The sequence below is a fragment of the Lipotes vexillifer genome, unplaced genomic scaffold (assembly GCF_000442215.2).
Source record: "Lipotes vexillifer unplaced genomic scaffold, Lipotes_vexillifer_v1.1 scaffold311, whole genome shotgun sequence".
Classification (NCBI taxonomy): domain Eukaryota; kingdom Metazoa; phylum Chordata; class Mammalia; order Artiodactyla; family Lipotidae; genus Lipotes; species Lipotes vexillifer.
In genome coordinates this window covers 5,770,616-5,792,321 of record NW_006791012.1, presented here as the reverse complement: position 1 = coordinate 5,792,321, position 21,706 = coordinate 5,770,616, and the positions used below count along the sequence as shown (strand labels likewise).

The following is a 21,706-nucleotide window of genomic DNA, read 5'->3' as shown; positions in this document are numbered from 1 at the left end:
ACACTTTGTAACTTCTAAAGCTAAGTTATAAAATGCCTTGTAGCTTCTACCTGGGACTCTTCTAGTGCATTCTGTAGGGGATGCCAGCTGCCATGTAAAAACTCCATCTACCCCAAGATTGCTATGCTGAGAGGAACCCCAAACTACCCATATGGACAGGCCACTTGAGAGAGAGAGAGAGAGATGCCTGGCCAGCCCCCAGTTGTTCCTGCCTCTCAGCTGAAACACCAAGCATGTAAGTGAAGAAGCCATTTTGGACATCCAGCCCAGTTCAAGCTTTGGACTTTGTCTCAAGCCACCATCTAACTGCAGTAAACTACTCAGCTGAGTGCATTAACCCATAGAACTGTGAGAGGTAATCATTTGTTTTTAGCCACCAAATTTTAGGTTGGTAGCTTAAACTATAACATTTCTAGAAATAAATGAAATATATTGTAGATAGATACATATATATGCATAGATATGTAGACAGACATAAGATAAGCACATTAAAAACACAATTGCTAAAATTTAAATATAAGGTATATGTCTTTCTGCCTTTATAAAAATTACAGCAAGTGTTATGACTTTCATTCAGTTCATCATTCATTTACAGTATGACCTGCTAAAGGGATTGAAAATCACATTATTAAACCTGTTAGTTATATCCATAAATCAAATATTTATGGGCTCAAGCCTGTGAGAAAAGTGACATCTTTGGGAACATGATCTCTATTAAGAAGTTGCAGGGCCTCCCTGGTGGCGCGGTGGTTGGGAGTCCACCTGCCGATGTAGGGGATGCGGGTTCGTGCCCCGGTCCGGGAGGATCCCGCGTGCCGCGGAGCGGCTGGGCCCGTGAGCCATGGCTGCTGGGCTTGCGCGTCCGGCAACAGGGAGGGCCACGACAGTGGGAGGCCCACATATCGCAAAAAAAAAAAAAAAAAGAAGAAGTTGCAGTGTTACTATCTTAGACCATCTTAAAATGAGATATACCTGTACTGAATCTTATTATACTTTGGAGAGAAGAATGAGAATGCTGCAAGATTTGTAGGTGTGTTCTAGCTCTAGGCAGACCCTCCCACACCCTGCCCTTTTAACTCCACTACAGACTTTCTTAAAAGAAAAACCCACATACTCTTCGTGACACCACTTTCATCCCCCTGTTTTGGTTCAGTGTGATAATCTCTGGTGGTCAATTTCTATCTTCTTTTGCCTTCCTAATGTAAAGAAGAGTCTCAAATTACTTGACCCTGTGCTTCGATTGCCTGCCCCTAATTTAGTTTTCCTTCTTATTCTCACCAGTATGAAGCAAGTCCAGATTGACACACTGTTATGATGACTAAATGCTACACTACCGGTTTATTGCTCAGTTTGAGTAGTGCTAGGGTAGAAATTATTTTGTGCTATTACATAGCATTATTAGCATTTTCCGAAGTGTAAATTTTTGGTGAAACAAGGCTTTAATTAGTAAGAAGTATTATATAAATACGTTGGGCCAGGGAATTTTTTTGGTCAGGGTGGTATATTACTGCGAAAGCATCCCACTTAAAAAAATTCTGGGAATAAATTTGTGTTGTGAATCTTCTTTTAAATTTTTAATTTTTGTTTTTCTGATTATACATGTAAAACACATTGGCTGCAGGAAATTTGGAAGTAACAGAAAAGTACTTTTTTAAAAGGAGAAATACATAACAAAATTATGTATTTTAAGCTGTGCACCCACATATGCAAATGCCAATTGAATTATTTTCGTAAGTTTCACAGGCACCTGTAGCTTGGTATGGCCAAACTGAGTAGCCCCCACTGCAGTGCTAGAACTAATGTCCACACAGTCACCCAAGACACAAACTTGGCATGTATCCTAGATTCCTCTCCTCATCCCCCATGTCAAATTAGCCATCAAAGCTTTCTTCTTAATCTATTCTTTAATTAGCAAATATTTACTAAGTGCCTCCCTTCATGGAGCGGTAATGCTAAACTACTCATCTTTTTGCTTCCTATCCTGTTTTTTTTCAAGTGCAGCTACCATGTTGCTCCTGGAATGATGTTTCTAAACTATACATTTGATCTTACAATGGATTCCCAGAGCTTTCAGAGTAAAGTTCACGTTCTTTATTTTGGTCACTATAACCTTCATGATAGGACATTTGCCAACCACATCTCATTCCATTCCCCATCCCTGGTATCTTAAACCCCCAAACAACTTGCCGTTCCTCAAGTATATCATGTTCTCATTCGCCTCCCTTTCATCGTTGTGAAATGCCCTCGAGTTTCTCCTTTATTTTAATAATAATAATGATGTCTATTTGTCTTATTTTCACTCAATAAATCCTCCTTGAATAAATCCAGGAGGGCTTCCTGACCTCAGACTGAGTTGTATGCCTCTCTTCTAGTTTCACATACCCTACAATACATATCTCAGTCATAACAAATATCATATTTATCATACACTGTATATTGCTTTACTTGTCTGTCCCCAAAAAGTATAATAGGTACTTGAGAAATGTTTCTTATATAGGTAAATGGTATTTCTTTGGAGATTGCTTCTTTTTATGGTTTGGATGGAGATTTATTTGCATACCAAATAAGAGGAGCATTACCTTTTCACTTTGTTAATATGAATGAAAGTTCTAGGAGCATAAGTTCTAGGTGTTAAGTAAGGATTTATTTAAGCTATAAATAAATAGGGAAAGCTAGGATAGGAAGGACAACTTGTCATCAGTGAGAAGAATGGAAATAAGAAATTACTTTGGGTTAATTAATGAAGAAATGGTCATTAGTGGGTTTATTTACTTTTTATCAGTGGTTTTAGGTATCACCAAAAGCATGGTGAGGGGAAGGAAATATTCTAAACATTCAGAAAAATTACAGTGTAAATAATTTAGTCATGTAATTCAGTCATCTTGATAGTATTTAAATAAATGCCCACATTGTACCTAAAAGTTTATAATGGAACAATAATAATGTTTTGAAAGTAAGAACCAAGTTTAATATTTCTTCAGTATTCCCTCTATTGCTCATTATATAAGGTGCTTAAATAAATTATTTCTAGGGGGCTTCCCTGGTGGCACAGTGGTTGAGAGTCTGCCTGCCGATGCAGGGGACACGAGTTCGTGCCCCGGTCCGGAAAGATCCATCCCATGTGCCGCGGAGCGGCGGGGCCCATGAGCCATGGCCGCTGAGCCTGCGCGTCCGGAGCCTGTTGCTCCGCAACGGGAGAGACCACAACAGTGAGAGGCCCGTGTACTGCAAAAAATAAAAAAACAAATAAATAATTTCTAATCTCATTGAGATTACATCTAAGAATATTAAATAACTAAAATGTGTAAAGAGAACTACAAATCTTTGAACATTATTTTAAAATATTTTAGTCTCATAATTACACATCTGGGAATACAGTGCAAATAAATGATACTAATATACATGATAAAATGTGAATATTAATAATAATACCTCAGAATGTTTATGAGAATTAACATATGCAGAGCCCTTTCCACTGCTTAATAAATGTTAACTGTTATTAATATTTCTTTTTTCATATTTTTAAAGTTAAAAATAAACCATCTGCAAATTTAAAAAAATACAAAACTAGTAATGAATTTAAAAAATCAGTCATGCATTGGTAATCACATAGGATAGATTCTCTCCATTATACTTACCTGAAAATTACAAAGTTACAATGACTACTAGTCAGGGGTAAAAGATCTAATTTAAGAATAAACTCTGCCTACTGAGGAATTTGCTAGGTTAGTTTGAGTCAGAATGGGATTTAAACTATTGGCAGGATAAAATGGAAGAAGATACTTTATAAAGGTTGACTAACTCTTATTATTCACATTCAGATTAAGAGTTCAGTTGGTATTGTGTTTACTGTTTATTTTCTATAATGTACTTTGACTATCTCAAGCATTTTTATTCATGCAAAATATATTTCTCATTCAGACAAGGGAAATGAATGTCAGTTTTTCATATGTATTTGGCTCAAAGATCTATACGACAATACACATTTCTGACCACCTAATATTCTAGTAGTCATTTATTGTCTGTTTCTGTATTAATTTCTATCTTTATCGATGGTAAATTCCATGAGGACAATACTATGTTTTTTTCATCCTTATGTTCCAAGCATGGTATTTGGCATAGGGTGATAAACAAGTATTTGTTCAACAACAAATGAATGGATGAAGGCAACCTTATTACACCTGTGTATTTTATTATTTGGTTCACATAAAATTTAGAATATGTACTTAGATTTACAGTGTTAAAAAACAGCATTTTATTGCTGAATTCACAACTATTGTCTATTTCTAACCATTTTCTTTATTTCCCACTGAATGATCTGGATCTATTTGGTTTACCTAAGTTATTCCCAGGTTTTAAGTTTGGAAACAGCAAGGATTAACTAGAATACTCTAGTAGGTTCTTATTATTTTATTCCAAGCTAATTTTCACCCAATGAATCATAATTTCACATATTCGGAGTTGTCCACAATATGTATGACTCATTTTTAAAAATTCTGTTTATGCACAAAATGAATTTTTATTTTAAGATTTTTCTACCTGTTCCTGTCTTTTTTATTCTGTTTCTTACTGGCTAAATTATAAGATATCCTAAAGCAAACACTCAAGAGTTCCCTTAAAAGAACAAATTCTCTAGAAAGCAGGAGTAGAAAATAGCTATTGCCTGCTTTTCTTATTTTGTGCTGATTTTTTAAATTCTAGAATATTAACAAGTGCTTATTATGTTCATGATTCATGTAGATATATTCTTAAAACTTATAGTTTAAATTTAGAATATTACAAAACAAATAGCCCATATTTTCTATTGTATCAGATGATATTTCTTATTCTGTTTTTAATGCATGCATTTAAAGCCCTATTTTACAAATGCAGAATGTGAAAGCCAGTGTCAACTTCTCAGGTTATTATCTTTGTTTTGTGTTTGTTAACATAGTTGTTATAATACTAATATAAATTTTAATTTTTAAAATGTTTTCTATTTTAAAATATGAGTACAGCATAACTTTCAGTTAAATACATCTGTTATAGTTCATCAAAAATAACATCCTCTGAATGTATTCTCTTGATTAACCAAACATCCCCTCTCTTTGTCTTTTTGAGTAACAGCATGCTTCTGTGGCTCTTTAATTAAATGACCTTACCTTACATTTGTCTCGACTGGCTTCTGTTTACAGAAATTGTAAACCAATTGAATGCTCTGAGCAGCTTAGATGAAGATCAAGATGACTGCATAAAGCAAGCAAATATGCCTTCAGCTAAATCAGCCAGTTCCTCTGAAGGTCTAAGAGCTTTCTTCCTTTCTTTCTGCTTCTGATTGCTTGAATTTACTGTGACCTGCTACCTCTTGACTTCTGTCTGTACTTAGCTCTCAGTTTTGTCTTTGTGCTTTTCCTTTAATAAATTTTCTTTGGTAATTTGTAGTGCACCAACAGGCAACAGCATAACAGAACTTATCATCTTTAGCAAAGCCTGTATCAGGATCCTTGATAGGCAGTGATTTTAAAACATCTTATAATAACTGGTCATATAACATGACAGTATTTCTTTAGTTAGCTTATATATTGTAACAACACTGTTTTAGAAATATTTGCTTATATTAAATCAATTTGAATTATTCATATTTAGAAGTGAAGGATGTTTTTTTCTCAAAATCTATGTTAGTACTTTTTTATTGGATCAAATTAGATTGAGCTAAAAGTTTCTCTAGTTCATTATCTGATATTTTCCAATTCATGTGTTTGTTTTCTTTTATTTGAATATGTTGGTATGCTACAAAATACTTGAATGGCATTCTGTCATTGGTAAAATGCTATATCTTATTATTTGCAGGTATTATTAGTATGAATTTTTACAATTTGAGATATTTCATGAATGAATGATAATTATGCTTAACTGTAACCACAGTGAACTGACACGTATGTTTATTTTCAGAGCTTATCAACAAACTTAACTTTTTGGATGAAGCAGAAAAGGACTTGGCCACTGTGAATTTAAATCCATTTGGTGATCCTGATGTAGCAGAATTAAATCCATTTGGAGATCCTGACTCAGAAGGTAGCAAGTTTTTTTGTTTACTTTTAAAGTCTTTGTGTATTGTTAAGTTCTCTTGAACTGTAAAGGCAGGAAGAGATTTTGTTTTTAAAGACTTGTAAATTTTGTTTATAATGACAGTATTATTTGTTCAATACCAATTGCAGTTGATCAGCAATTCTGGGTAGCTTCCATTGAATTGTTTTTAAAGAAAAAGGGAAGCCTTACATAGACATTTACTTGGGGCTTATGTTTGTTAACAGTTATTAACTGTTACTTGGGGCTTATGTTTGTTAACAGTTAACATTTATTAAGCAGTGGAAAGGGCTCTGCTTCTTTGTTAGTTTGGTCAAATAGTAAAGCTCTAATGTTAGAGATAACAGTATTTTATCTAGCTGGCATGCAGTAAAGTCTCATTAGTTTGGCCTACCAAGCAAGGTCAGGTTGTGGGACATACCCATATTAAGGTGGTGGAGGTAGCCTTTTCTCTATATACAGCTTCTTGGCCCTCACACCTCAGTGTGATGAGCCCCTCCATTCCCAACTCCCTGTCTCTGGCTGAGAATTACTCTTAGTAACGAAAGTAAATTGTGCACGTAAATGTCACAGAACAGAAAGAAGATTGAGGACCACTCCTGTCATATATACAACATGTAAGAAATAAAACCATGTATTTTTTTCATGAGTCATTTTTCTTATCAAGTAGTTTCAAACTATTAAAGCTTAGAAAAGAGCTGTTGAAGAAGACCTCTGTTTAATTAAACTCTGTTCAAAGTAAATGCAAGAATGATTAACCCCTGTTTACATCTTTTAGACTGCTCTTATGAAAGCTTCATGAGCTTTAAAGAATTTTGCTACTGCCTGTCATGGTGAAAAGTGAGGTCTCAACTTAAGGATTCGCTCTATTTGTGTGATATCATTTCATAATCCACTTCTGAAAGTAATGGAAGGAGAAGAACTTCCATTACTTTTTCCCTTCTTAGCAAATTCTAAATTAGTAAGTTTAGATTAATGAGATTGTATTTTGTTTGTGACCTGTATTTTATTATTTTTAATTATTTAATTTATTTATTTTTGGCTGCATTGGGTCTTCGTTGCTGTGCGTGGGCTTTCTCTAGTTGCAGCGAGCAGGGGTTACTCTTCGTTGCAGTGCATGGGCTTCTCATTTCGGTGGCTTCTCTTGTTGTGGAGCATGGGCTGTAGGCGCGCGGGCTCAGTAGCTGTGGTGCACGGGCTCAGTAGTTGTGGTGCGTGGGCTTAGTTGCTCTGCAGCATGTGGGATCTTCCTGGACCAGGGGTCGAACCCATGTCCCCTGCATTGGCAGGCAGATTCTTAACCACTGCTCCACCAGGGAAGCCCTGTGACCTATTTTATTTTAACATATTTTAAATCTTAACGGTTACAGTACATTTTAGAAGTAATCTGGTTCAGCTGCCTCTTTTCATAGATTAAGGAGCTGAGGCCCAGGGGAATTAAGTGATTTGAAGAAGAACTTTAGGTAAATGGAGGTGGAGTTGGAGCTAAGATTGCTAATCAAGTGTCTTGCTTTGACCACAAAGCTTCTCAATTGCATACTAAAAACATCTGAGTACACTGAGTTAAAAAAAAATTACCAAAATATTTTGAGATATGAGTATTTGAGCTTTTCATTTCAAAATCAAATAAGTAATTTTTAAAATATATGTGTGTCTTTTCTGAGGTATAGAAAGGAGTAGCAGATAACACATATATTGTATTTCTATTTTGGAGAGGTTAAGCGAGGTTAGCCAACCTGATTCAGAAACTTTAATCATGCCTATAGAGCTAAGAAAAAACTTGACAACTAGTATTCTCTTTAAATATATAGTTCTTGGAGACTTTTGAATAAGTATTTTCTATTAGAAGAACACTCATTTTTCTAGAAATAATTTATTAATTTTTATTAATTAAAAACATGCATCCTCAAGTAACAAAAGTAGTTAAGAAAGAAAAAAATGCGTTACAGTTGTTTAGATGGTTTTTGTTTTTGTTTGCTTTTACAATTTCATTTCTCTTCTTAGTTAGATTCATGACATTCTGTGCTTCAGTGACCCGTTTAGAAGGTTACTAAATGTATTTGTTAGCTTTTATATGAAATAGTCTCATCTTAAACTCGCCTTTGTTGCTATTCTGTCATCTTCAAATCTTGCTCTATAGTTTGAATACTTTCTTGCTTTTGGTTTTGTAACTGATGAAATTGCTTGGATCAATTTTTGTAATCCTCTACCTGAAAGTAAAAATAAAAATCTTACTTCCATTGACAGGTTTTATCAATTTCTTAAGCATTTGAGACTTGGTATTTGTTAATAAAAAAATTGAATAGGTAAAAACTCTGTAGTCTCTTCTCCTACAGAGAAAAGATAATGCTTCATTTAGATTATTATAAAGATTATAGTGGTGTTTGAGTGTTATCCTGGTCTGACAAAAGATACAGTTACTGAGTCTGTTCTCTAGCATAGGCTGTATTTAAATTCATTTCAGTGTTGATTTATTATGATGTTATGAATTCTCTTTTATACTTTATAATTGCTTCACCATGGTTTACAGAATTTCAATTCAGAGTTATTTTGTTTTATTTATTTTTTCAATATAAAGGCAACATAAGTTTTCTGGGCTAATGTCTAAAGTATAAGTAAAAGTAGTTTGATTCTAAAATATAAAAATCATAAATATATGTCAATCAAGAGATTTTTCTAATAATTGGATTAAATTGTTTGAAATGTGACTTATAAAACAGTTATTTTTCTTGAAGATTTTAAAACTAATTTTCTGCCTTCTTCTAGAGTATTTTGTTAGAGTTGCTTGGCATAATTAAAATTACTTTTGAACTGTTCTGTGATTATCGGCTTTTTGAAATTTTTTCCCTATTTATATTAGTAAAATACAAATTTTAAACAGTTTTATTATACATTCCAGTTTCTTGTTGGTTTTTTTTTTTTTTGGCCTCTCCACATGGCTTAGGGATCTTAGTTCCCTGACTAGGGATTGAACCCGGGCCCACAGCAGTGAAAGCACAGAGTCCTAACCACTGGACCACCATGGAACTCTGCCTTGTTTTTGTTTTAAAATATTAATAAACATAAAAGTAAAAGAAAAAGCCTGGTACTAAGCACTCCATAAGTATTGTTGGAGGACATGACACTGTTGTAGTGCTTTAAGAGTACCTTTGTTTTCAAATTGAAATTTGAAATAGTAAAATTTAGAATTTAGTGGAACACATCTATCTGCTTCTCAGTATGATTTTAATGTGGCTCTTTCAGCTTCAGAATTCTTGTTATTCCTTTACTTTATTAAATAAGGTATTGATTGGATATGAATTATGTTGAAAAGCCCATTAAAAGCTCTAAAGATTTAAGGACTTGTAGTGTACAGAAACCTGCTCTTTGAAGACTTTACAAAAACAAATTCAGTGATGTATGGTGTATTTTTAATATATCCAGAATGAATTTTCAGATTCCTAAGTGGTCTCTGCTTGTGTAACTACCAAAGACTATTCCAAAATTTAATCCATTTTATGTTCTTTTAAAAACAGAAATTTATATATCAGTTTGAGACGTCAAGCTAGTATAGTGAAATAAATTAAGCAATAATAGAATATTGTACCTCTAAGAAGGTTAAAATTTCCAAAATTGGTATACCATAATGCCAGCATTAATAGAGATTCCAAGGGCATTAACAATTCAAAGATGCTATTTTGAAGAGCACTATTCCTGGAGAAGTAGACAGAGATCTTAGATATCACATCTTCTGGACTTAGCCCCTCTAAAACTTTTTTTTTTTTTTGACAATTTTATGTTTGTTTTTTTTTTTAACAGCTTTATTGGAGTATAATTATTTTACAATGGTATGTTAGTTTCTGCTTTATAACAAAGTGAATCAGCTATACATATACATATATCCTCATATCTCCTCCCTCTTGTGTCTCCCTCCCACCCTCCCTATCCCACCCCTCTAGGTGGTCACAAAGCACCGAGCTGATCTCCCTGTGCTATGCGGCTGCTTCCCACTAGCTATCTATTTTACATTTGGTAGTATATATAAGTCCATGCCACTCTCTCACTTCATCCCAGTTTACCCTTCCCCCGCCCTGTGTCCTCAAGTCCATTCTCTGTGTCTGCATCTTTATTTCTGTCCTGTCCCTAGGTTCTTCAGACCTTTTTTTTTTTTTTAGATTCCATATATATGTGTTACATATAGTATTTGTTTTTCTCTTTCTGACTTACTTCACTCTGTATGACAGATTCTAGGTCCATCCACCTCACTACAAATAACTCAATTTCATAAAACGTATTATTGATCTGCACTCTTTCAACCCCATAGAGTTTATTAATTCAAGATTGAATATTTTTGAAAACACTAAATATGTAAGAAAATATCAGATAGTATTAATTTGATTTAATTCATCTTTTGCTATTGTTTTATAGAACAAATCACTGAAACAGTTTCACCTAAAAAACCAGAAGAATCCTTTTATAATAACAGCTATAATCCCTTTAAAGAGGTACAGACTCCACAGTACTTGAACCCATTTGATGAGCCAGAAGCCTTTGTAACTGTAAAGGATTCTCCTCCCCAGTCTACAAAAAGAAAAAATATAAGACCGGTGGACATGAGCAAGTATCTCTATGCTGATAGTTCTAAAGCTGAAGAAGAGGAGTTGGATGAGTAAGTACACTTCATTTTGCTATCATCATATTTTAACTAAAGAGATCTTTCTGTAATATACCTTTAGATGGGTAAAAAGAGGTCTGTCCCTATGTTAATATATAGTTTACATGTTAGTATCTATCTCATCCCCCATCCAAATTTTTACAGTCTTGACCCTCATTCTCCCACCCTCTTCCATATGATTATGTGTGCACCCTAAACTAACAAATGAAGGAAACACGTTCTTGGAATCTCTGGTTAGAATTCCAGTTGTGTCTTCCCACAGCAACCATGTTATAAATGGTACTTAGGTGTTTTTAATCGATTACTGAAGGCATTACACTTCAGTTATGTTATGGGTATATTGTGGGAACCAAATAATCATCTGTGATATTGATTTGATGAGAAGATTTATTCAAATGCCAAACAATGAGATCATGACATTTATAAATTAGGAATTATCTGCATTTGAATCATTATTCTTACCCAAATGAGAGGTTTATTGACCACAAGCTTAGTATATTAATAGTCAGTGTGGTAAGGGTTTCTGTTTTACTCAAATCTAGATTGGGGATAGGAGCAAGGTATGTTCACATTGTATTCTGGAGTTCCACATTGCAACCCATGTAGCCGCAGACTGTGGCCCTAAGTATGTTTAAAAAGCAACAGTAAAACTTCCAGCCATGCTGGAGTAGCATAGACTAGATATAGCTTCTGTCTTACACAAGTAAAAAACTGAATAAAATGTATGAAACAACTGTTTTCAGACATTGGACACAAATAGCACAGGATCCCTGAGAGAAAAGAAATGAAGAATGTGAGCCCTACATTTGTCCAAGCTTTATTTATGGGAGAGAATTTCCAACCGCGATTCAGGGAGAGAGAACCCAAACACCCCAGAATCTCCTTGCATTGAGGAGGCAGAGTTTGGACTTTGGAGGTACTGAGGTGGCTAGAACTTGTGGGCAGAGTCTCAGAGAGGAACAGCCTACTCATAAAGAGTTTCAGAGATCTGTAGAAAGTTTCTCTTGAGTCTTTAGCTGAGTACTGATCAGAGTACGCATATGAGGAAGTTATTGAGGACAGACAATTAGACAGAACAATCCCTGGAGTTCACCCAGGATTAAGAATAGTTTGGGTTTCCACCAGCCAGAGAGGAAAGACTTCCTAACACATGGGACATCAAATTGAGTCCTCAGAAGGATATTTTGCCAGTAGTGGGGGAACAGCCCGAGACTAAAGGCTGTTTTGGGCCTTCCCAGCAAAGATTAAAAGCACAGCTCAAAAGAACCAAAATGATTCCATGTAACTATCCCACACAAAGCCCCAAAATATTAAAAGGAATACCAAAAAATTAAGCATCCAAAACATAAAATTCACAATGTCTGACAGCCAATCAGAAATTTATCAGGCATGTAAAGAAGCAGGAAGATCTGACTAATAATGAGGAGGAAACTCAGTCCTTAGATAGGAATGCAGAAATGGTACAGATGATGGAATTAATAGACAAGTGTGGTAATTTAACTATTATATAAATATACTCCAGATATTTAAGAAGGTGGAAGAAAGCATGAGCATGCAAGACAAAAAAAAAAAGGCCAAATTCAGTTTATAAAGATGAAATATACAGAATCTGATGAAAAATACACTGGATGGGATTAACATTAGATACTGCAGAAGGAAGTATTAGTGACCCTAAAGACTTTGCAATAGAAACTCCAGATTAAAACATAAAGTGGCGGGGGGCTTCCCTGGTGGTGCAGTGGTTGGGAATCTGCCTGCCAATGCAGGGGACACGGGTTTGAGCCCTGGTCTGGAAAGATCCCACGTGCCTCGGCGCAACTGAGCCTGTGTGCCACAGCTACTGAGCCTGTGCTCTAGAGCCCTCAAGCCACAACTACTGAGCCCACGTGCCTAGAGCCATGCTTGCAACAGGAGAAGCCACCGCAATGAGAAGCCCACGAACCGCAACAAAGGATAGCCCCCGCTTGCCGCAACTAAAAGAAAGCCTGTGTGCAGCAACAAGGACCCAACGCAGCCAAAAATAAAATAAATAAATAAATAAATTTATTTTTAAAAAAAAGACATAAAGGGGAAAAAAATGAACAGAGGATCAGTGGGACAACTTCAAGCAATCTAAAGTGTAACTGGAATTCCAAAAGGAGAGGAAAGAAGATGAGGGAACAGAAAAAATATTTGAGGAAATAATGGCTGAAAGTTTTAGCAATTAACAAAATATATAAACCTACAGGTCTAAGAAGCTGAATGAACCCCAAAATGAACCACAAGAATGATGAAGAAAACTACTGCCAGGCTTCTCAACAAAAACAATTCAAGTCAGAAGATAGTGGGGTGGTATATAAGTACTGAAAGAAAAAAACCTGCCAACACAAATTTTTATTTCCAGCCAAAAAAAAAAAGTCTAGGTAATGGACATTTCCAGACATGCACAAACTGAGATAATTCATAATTATCAGACTTGCTTTGCAAAAAATATTACAAAGAAGTCCTTCAAGCAGGAGAAAATTGACACTACTTGGAAATTTGGATCTGCACAAAGGAACGAAGAGCACAGGAAATGGCAAATAAATAGTATATATAAAATACATGTCTTATTTTTTTAAATCTCTGTAAAAGATAATTGACTTTAAAGTTTAAATAATAATATATTCTGGGTTTGGGAACAGAGGTAGAAGTAAAACATATGACAGTAGTCATACAAAGGCTGAGCATGGGGAAATTGAAAAATACTATTTTAAGCTTCTTATACATGTTATTTGAGGATATACAATACTATCTTTTTTTCACAGATGACATAATTATTTATGTAGAAAATCATAAGGAATCTCTAAAAAGTCTACTAGAACTAAAAAGTAAATTTAGCAAGGTTACAGGATACAAGATCAGTATACAAATTCAGATGTATTTCTCAATGGTAACAATTAACTATCAGAAATAGAAAACTATAAAATACCATATACAAAAGTATCCAAAAAACAAACAAACCAAAACTCAAGGATAAATTTGAACAAAGATGTGCAATGCAATACCTGTATGCTGAAAACAGCAAAAGGTTGCTGAAAGAAAACAATGGAAAGAAATATTACGGCCATGGATTCAAATTGATCTGTAGATTCAGTGCTATCCCAATCAAAATTTTGGAATTTTTTTTGGTAATAATTGATAAAGCTAATTCTAAAATGTATATAGAAATACAATGGACCTAGAATAGCCAAAACCATTTTGAAACAAAGTTTCAAAACAAAGAACAAAGTTGGAGGACCTGTGCTCTCCAGTTTCAAGACTCATTAACCAAGACATCATGGAATTGGCTTGAAGTAAACATATAGTTAAATGAAAGAGAATATGAAAATCTAGAAGTAGATCCACACATATATTGCTTATTGATTTTTTTTTTTTTTTTTTTGCTAATTGATTTTTGACAAAAGTAGCACAGGAAGTCAGGCAAGGATAATCTTTACAACAAATGGTGCCAGAACAACTAAAGGCCTGTATCCCCCCACCCCTCCAGAAAAGAACTACAGTCCTTACCTCATAACAAATGCAAAAGTTAGCTAAAAATAGATTATACATCTAAAAGGGAAAACTAAAACCCTGGAACTTTTAGAAGGAAGCATAGGAGAAAAATCTTAGTGAACTTGGGGTAGGCAAAAATTTCTTGAACAGAATGCAAAAAACACAGAGTCAAAGGAAAAAAATTATAATTTGGACTTCTTCAAAATTAAACCTTTTTCTCTTCAAAAGACACTTATGAAAATGAAAAGGCATGCCACAGTTTGGCTAAAATTCTTTGCAAAACACCTATCTGGCAAGACTTCTTTCTTTCTTTTTTTTTTTTTTTTTTTTTGCAGTACGTGGGCCTCTCACTGTTGTGGCCTCTCCCGTTGCAGAGCACAGGCTCCAGACGCACAGGCTCAGCGGCCATGGCTCATGGGCCTAGCCGCTCCGCGGCATGTGGGATCTTCCCGGACCGGGTCACAAACCCGCATCCCCTGCATCAGCAGGCGGACTCTCAACCACTGCGCCACCAGGGAAGCCCTCTGGCAAGACTTCTATCAAGAATATGTAAAGAACTCTTAACTCAATAATGACAAACTATCTTTTTTAAAGAGGGAAAAGATTTGAACAGACATTTCACAAAAGAAGATGTAAGAATGGCCAATGTGTACACAAAAAGGTGCCCAACATCTTAGTCATCAAGAAAATGCAAATTAAAACCATATAAGATATCACTACACACCAACTTGAATTGCTAAAATTTAAGACTTACTACACCAGGTACTGTCAGGGACATGGAGCCACTGGTACTCTCAGAACTCTCAAAGTTCTAAATGGTGAACTATTTTAGAAAACAATTCGGCAGTTTCTTAAAATGTTAAACATATACCTGTTGACCTAGCCATTCTAATTCTAGGTATTTACCCAAGAGAAATCAAAGTGTATGTCCACAAAAAGATTTGTGCATGAATATTTTAACAGCTTTATTTATCATAATAGCAAGGTATGGGAATAACCCCAGTGTCCATCAATAGGAAAATAGATAAGCAAATTGTGGTATATACATACAGTGGAATACTACTCAGTAATAAAAAACAAACTATGGATACATATAACTGCATGGATCGATCTAAAAATTATTATGCTGAGTGAAAGAAGCCAGACCAAAAAAGAGCATATACTGTATGCTATCCTTTATCTAAAACTCTAGAAAATACAATCTGTTTCGAGAGAAAGCAGATGCATAGTTGCCTGAGATTGGAGGTGGAGGGAGATATGGATTAAAAGGGATACAAGGAAACTTTTGGAGAACTGGAAATGTTTGTAGTCTTGATCGTACTGATGGTTTCACACTTGTATACATATGTAGAAAACTCATCAAGTTATACTTTTTAAATATGTGCCATTTACTGTATTATATGTACATAAAGCTGTTAAAAAAAAAAAAGAAAGAAAACCACAGCAATGTTTAACTTTATTAACAGAAATACTGTGTCACATGAGTGATTCCCAGCCTGGAATTCTTGGGCTTTTAGGTCTGTTTGTTGAAAATAATTGATGTGTAACAGGGGAGATCTACAGAATATTTAACATTTTTTAAAAGCTAAATAATAATTATATGTTTACTTGCAGTGAGGCTATATGGGCCTTTGCTTTCCTTGGAAATACTGAATTTTATCATATTAACATTATTTAGATCTTGGGGAAAATAGTTATTTCTTTCAAAATGCAGTGTAGTAGGAAAATCTTTCAAAATATGGAATGTATGGGTTGAGAGGGGAACAATAAAAAGGCTCCTTTGATGTATGAAAGTTGGGAACAGTTGCTTTGTGTGAAGGGAGAAATGTCCTCCCTCTCCTGTGCATTGGTCAACTCCCATTTTGAGCAGTATTTTAGTTCTAGATACTGCACTTTAAAAGGGGGATTGATGATTCAGAGCGTTAACAGTAGAGCACCAGAGTCATTAAAATGTCCAGAAACCACATCAAATGAGCAGTGATTGAGGGCATAGGTACTATTTGACTTAGAAAAGAGATGGTTTAAGGGAACTATAATAACCAAGTTCAAATATTTGAAAGACTTGTTTGAAAGAATGAGGTAGTTGACTTGGTTTCTGCTGCTCTGGAACTGCATTTTTCAACCTGTCCTCATTTTATAACACATGGCTAATTACTCTCACATGTGCTACATGCTTCCATGGGCATGGCTAGGTTTTGATAAAACCTAAAAATGTTCTAACCCTCCTATAAGTATGGGAATTACATCAAAATAATCATCTGATTCCAAACCCAGGTTCAGATCTCAATAGTAATTAATAACTATACAGGGGTTGAAAAAGTTTGCTCTACTCTTGCTAAAGTTGTTATATTTGTTTTCTTTTTTTTTCAATTTTGTTTTATTTATTTTTTTATACAGCAGGTTCTTATTAGTCATCCATTTTATACACATCAGTGTATACATGTCAATCCCAATCGCCCAATTCATCACACTACCGCCCCCACCACCCCCGCCACCCCCGCCACTTTCCCCACTTAGAGTCCGTACATCTGTTCTCTACATGTGTCTCAATTTCTGCCCTGCAAACCTGTTCATCTGTACCATTTTTCTGGGTTCCACATATATGCGTTAATATACGATATTTGTTTTTCTCTTTCTGACTTCACTCTGTATGACAATCTCTAGATCCATCCACGTATATTTGTTTTCTTTGAAATAGCTAATGTGTGATCAAAATAAAATTTCTCATGGGTGGTGTAGGTGCTGAGTAATAGCCATACACCTAGAGTATTTGAATGTAAATGCAAACTTTAAATACAAGCATTCAGTCATTCCAAAAATGCATGAATATTACACAACATACACACACCCTCCTCTCTCCTATTAACAAATTAAAGAGACATCCAGTGTTTGCTTAAACTTTTAAAATGCCTTAATAAAAACTAAAATCAGAATGACTAGGTGTTTCCTTTTGACCATTCTTTTTTCCACATGAATGTCATAGCCTTTACAAAGTTTCCCATGAATAAAGAGCATTCTAAACTGCTCATTCATCTGAGGTTACCAGAGGTAGTGTATAAACACTCAGCTTTTTTGAAGGAACACATCCATAAATTCTAAAGATTGCTCATCAGCTAATGTCCAGGAAGAACTCTGTGTTACTTACTTGGTATTTCTCATCTTTTTCTCCAAAAGTTTGTAGGTCCAACTTAAGTAGCAGAAATCTTCCAGAATTTGTTCTTAACTTCAGTAATAAACTTATGACCTTTCATCAAGTGAAAAGCCTATATGATTCATCTTCCATTACCAAACTCTTCCTGGATCCTCTAACATAAAACTCTCACAAATAAATAGTGCTGTGTTCTTTGATGTTCTAAAACAACCTTCAGAAACTCAGCATTATCCATCAGCATTATCCATCAGCATGTGTCCTTTACACTTAGCAACTGTATGGGTTGCTCAGTTTTCTCGTGTTTGGGGGTTAGTTCAGCCATTCTGGTTATGTAGCAAAAGTGAAAACTGATAGGGCAGTAATATTTTTCAAAACATTTATGAAGTGACTTTTGAGGTCCAGCGTGAAATCATTTCCAGTATGGTTGTGTGTCAGTTTCTCAAGGGAAATTGTCGTTGAAGTTTATTCAGGGAAGCTACACACTCATTTTAATACATTTGAATTGTGTTTTCAATGAAAAATAAGTTTTCAAATTGAGAGGAAAAGACTACAGATTTTGTTCCACCCTTGCTTCACTATGTTTGTGAGTACTGTTTCTAATCAACTTTAGTTTTTCTTTCTGTAATTCTTTTTCTTGGATTAATTATATTTTTAAACAATGAATAATGTCATTTAAAGTTATTCTGTCCAGTTTTCCACTTAACATAACTGATGAGTTTTTAGTTCACAGTGAGTTAATGATATAACTAATCTATTACTCAAGTGTACAGTATAAGAATAAAAATGATTCTTGTTTATTCAGAGTGATGTAAGAAGCCTTGAAACAGATTATTCACATCATAGATGATAACAGAATGTGGAAGTTATGCTAATTCCTTAAATAATTTTTTTCTTACTGTTTAAGTATTTTTTTAATGTATTTATCAGAAATTATATAATTCTTGTCATTACAGAGAAGGGAGTACTGTTCATAATCACATATATGTACTATTCCTATTTACTCTTCTTAAAATAGCACTTTTTAAATTGAGATATACGTCACATAACATAAAATGCCACACTGTGAATTGTACACTTCAGTGGTTTTTAGTTTGTTCACTGTGTCGTGCAACCATCATCACTCTCTAATTTCAGAACATTTTTGTCACCCCAAAAAGAAATCCCATATATATTAGTAGTTAGTTCCAATTAATCCTTTTCCCCATCTCCTGAAAACTACTAATTTACCTTCTCTCTGTATGGATTTGACTGTTTTGGATATTTCATATACATGGAAGTATATCCAGTTCACTCTTAGAGAGTAGGAAATTAAGTTTTAGTTAGAAATCTCTGATCTAGATGGAGGATCATTTAAAGCCCTTGTAAGTAGAGGCTTCTTGTCCTTATTATGATTTAGTACCTAACCAGTGGTGCCTAGAACACTGTTGTCTCACAGGTGGCTTGCAGGCCTGCAGAGATACTGATTCCCCTAGTATTCTTGGCTGTCAGGCATGGTCTGGGGCAGCTGGAGTCCTTGGTACCTTCAATTTCCAGCAGCTTCCTATGTTCACTCTAGCATAGCATACAAATTTCATTTTTACTACATGTCATACTGTAAAATGGATTGAAAAACACAGCTCTAATTGTTTCAAGAAAATGTCCATTTTGTTATGTTTCTAGTATTTATTATGACCCTCAGGAACCAACTTTGGAAATTAGTTTATCTGAGCTTTTCTACTTGCATTTACCTTCAGTATATAAAGAATACCAATATTCAGGTGGTTAGAGGGAGGCAGAGAGACATGAAGAAAAAGGACGGTATCTAGATATCTTTGTTATACATGCTAGATAAGTTTTATAAAAGTTTCATGCAACTTAGTATTGTAAATTCAATTATATAAAGCACACTGAAAAAATTGCCTGTATAAGGAATTCTGTCATTTTTTTCTCTGTCAAGCACAGATCCTTCTGTAATAGAAATATCTATCCTCTAACACTTCTAAGTTTTTTTTAAAAACTAACCATACTTATATGACAAATTAATAATGAATATTGTAGCAGCTACCATCTTACAAACTACTGTGGAAATTTGTTATAGAGAGGTGTAACCAGGAATAATTTTTTAAAATATCACCCAAGGGGCTTCCCTGGTGGCGCAGTGGTTGAGAGTCCGCCTGCCAATGCAGGGGACGTGGGGTCGTGCCCCGGGCCGGGAAGATCCCACATGACACGGAGCGGCTGGGCCCAGGCCCGTGAGCCATGGCCGCTGAGCCTGTGCATCCGGAGCCTGTGTTCCACAACGGGAGAGGCCACAGCAGTGAGAGGCCTGTGTACCGCAAAAAAAAAAAAAAAAATCACCCAAATAGTTCACATGATTCAATTAATTCATTTAGATTGTAGTGGGTTTGTTCAGTCCTGAAACATTTAACATCAGTTAAGCAAATAGTAAGTTTTGAGGGGGAGAGGGGAGATTTTTTTCTTTTCTAAGTTTTAGAGTTAAAAAAAATTTTTTTAGCCCATTTCTTTATTTTTACCTCCCTTTGAACTACTCCTAGAGTTTGAAAAATAACTCTGCAAGGCCTGAGCAGAGGTGAGAGAGATTCTGAGGCTATATCCCCAGCTCAATGGGAAGAAGTCACAAGACACTAACTGTTGAAATGAGTACAGAGTGAGAGTGACATCACAAGTATGGTATATTTCCCCTCTCTGGTCTAGATACACTTGGTCCCCTGAGTCTTGTGAGAGCTGACTGACTTTAGGCAGAGATGTAGATACTTCGTTATTGGTTCTAAATGAACCTGGTACTGTTACAGTTAAAAGAACATGCATAACTGAACACAGAAGGCTATCACCAGTACAGACTTTATATAACTAAGTGGAGTTCCCTTGGTGTAATTATTATGTTTGGGTGATCTGGTTCTTAGCTTTGCAGACTCAGAAATTCTCTTGTTACTATGCATAAAGATATTGAATTCTAGGGAACAGACTGGTGTTGGGGAAAAAAATGCAACAAACAAATAATAGCCAGAATAAAAGTTTATTACTGTGTAACAGGAGGAATAATCATCATAAACACCAGATACTTGTGTTTACGGATAAGTAACTAGAAAAATATCTACTCATAAAGGGAGTTAACAAGGAAGATTTTCTGCCTGGGCTAGACTCAGGTAGAGAAAAAAAAAGACTTCCCTAAGAAGTTATAAGCATAGGCCTACCTTCATGTGGATTTGACACTATGCTGGCAGGATGATCTGGGAACCCCCAAGCCAAGAAAGTAAGAAACAAAGTGGCTCCTAAACTGCTTGGCAAATGCAAGCATGAAACACTCTGAACAGAGGGACTCCCAGCAACTACACAAGATTTCCTCAGATCAAGTCCTGAACTCACAATCTAGAATTACAAAATACACAAGGAAATAGTTTACTAAGAGAAAGAGTCAGGAGACAAAAGAAACACAAGGATTATAAATCCAAGGAATTCAAATGACAGATTTATCAGATAGAGACTATAAAATAAATATGTATAAAATGATTAATGACTCAGATCTTTTGTACCTAAGGTATTATACACACAGCCATATGAAGAAATATGCTTATGAAATTAAAAATTCATGGAGAATTGAACATTAAATTAGACACAGATGAAAAGTGAAGAAGTTAACTGGATTATAGATGTGAAGGAATTATCCAGAATGTAGCACAGGAGAAATAAAAACTTGTAAAAATATGAAGGAAAGAGGTAATTCAACATATTTAATGTGATTTTCTAGAGAAGAGAATAGAGAAAATAAAGAAGAGGCTATCAAAGATATAATGGCTGATAATTTTTCAGAACTAGTGAAACACATGAATCTCCAGACACAGAAGATTCAAGGACTCTGGAACAGGATAAACTTAAAAGAAATACACACTTAGACATGTTCTAGTAAGATTGCTCAAAACCAGAAATAAAGAGATCTTAATCTTAGGCAGCAACCAGAGACAAAAGATGACTTACAAAAGACCAATATTAAACCAACAGGGGGCTAATATTTCAAAGTGCTGAGATGAGTTAACTAACAACTAGAATAAACTACCCAGCTAAACTATCATTTAAGTTTGAGGCTGAAATGAAGACATTTTCAATGCCTGGAAGAATTTGCTATTAAAGGAACCTCCCTGGGGCTTCCCTGGTGGCGCAGTGGTTGAGAGTCCGCCTGCCGATTCAGGGGACGTGGGTTCGTGCCCCGGTCTAGGAAGATCCCACATGCCGCGGGGCGGCTGGGCCCGTGAGCCATGGCCGCTGAGCCTGCGCGTCCGGAGCCTGTGCTCCTCAACGGGAGAGGCCACAATAGTGAGAGGCCC

At 35.3% G+C, this 21,706-nt stretch overlaps 1 protein-coding gene across 3 annotated transcripts in view; it reads left to right on the top strand.

Annotated features, from left to right (window-relative positions):
* Positions 1-21,706, top strand: part of EHBP1 (EH domain binding protein 1) — a 361,704-nt gene that overhangs the window by 155,488 nt on the left and 184,510 nt on the right. For 2 of the 3 annotated variants that reach the window (XM_007464127.1, XM_007464126.1), the window contains 2 exons: positions 5,932-6,054; positions 10,474-10,714. In XM_007464127.1, coding sequence (XP_007464189.1) covers positions 5,932-6,054; positions 10,474-10,714 — 364 coding nt within the window. Of the gene's footprint in view, positions 1-5,174; positions 5,280-5,931; positions 6,055-10,473; positions 10,715-21,706 lie in introns of all 3 variants that reach the window. The other variant, XM_007464125.1, reaches the window with a different exon arrangement.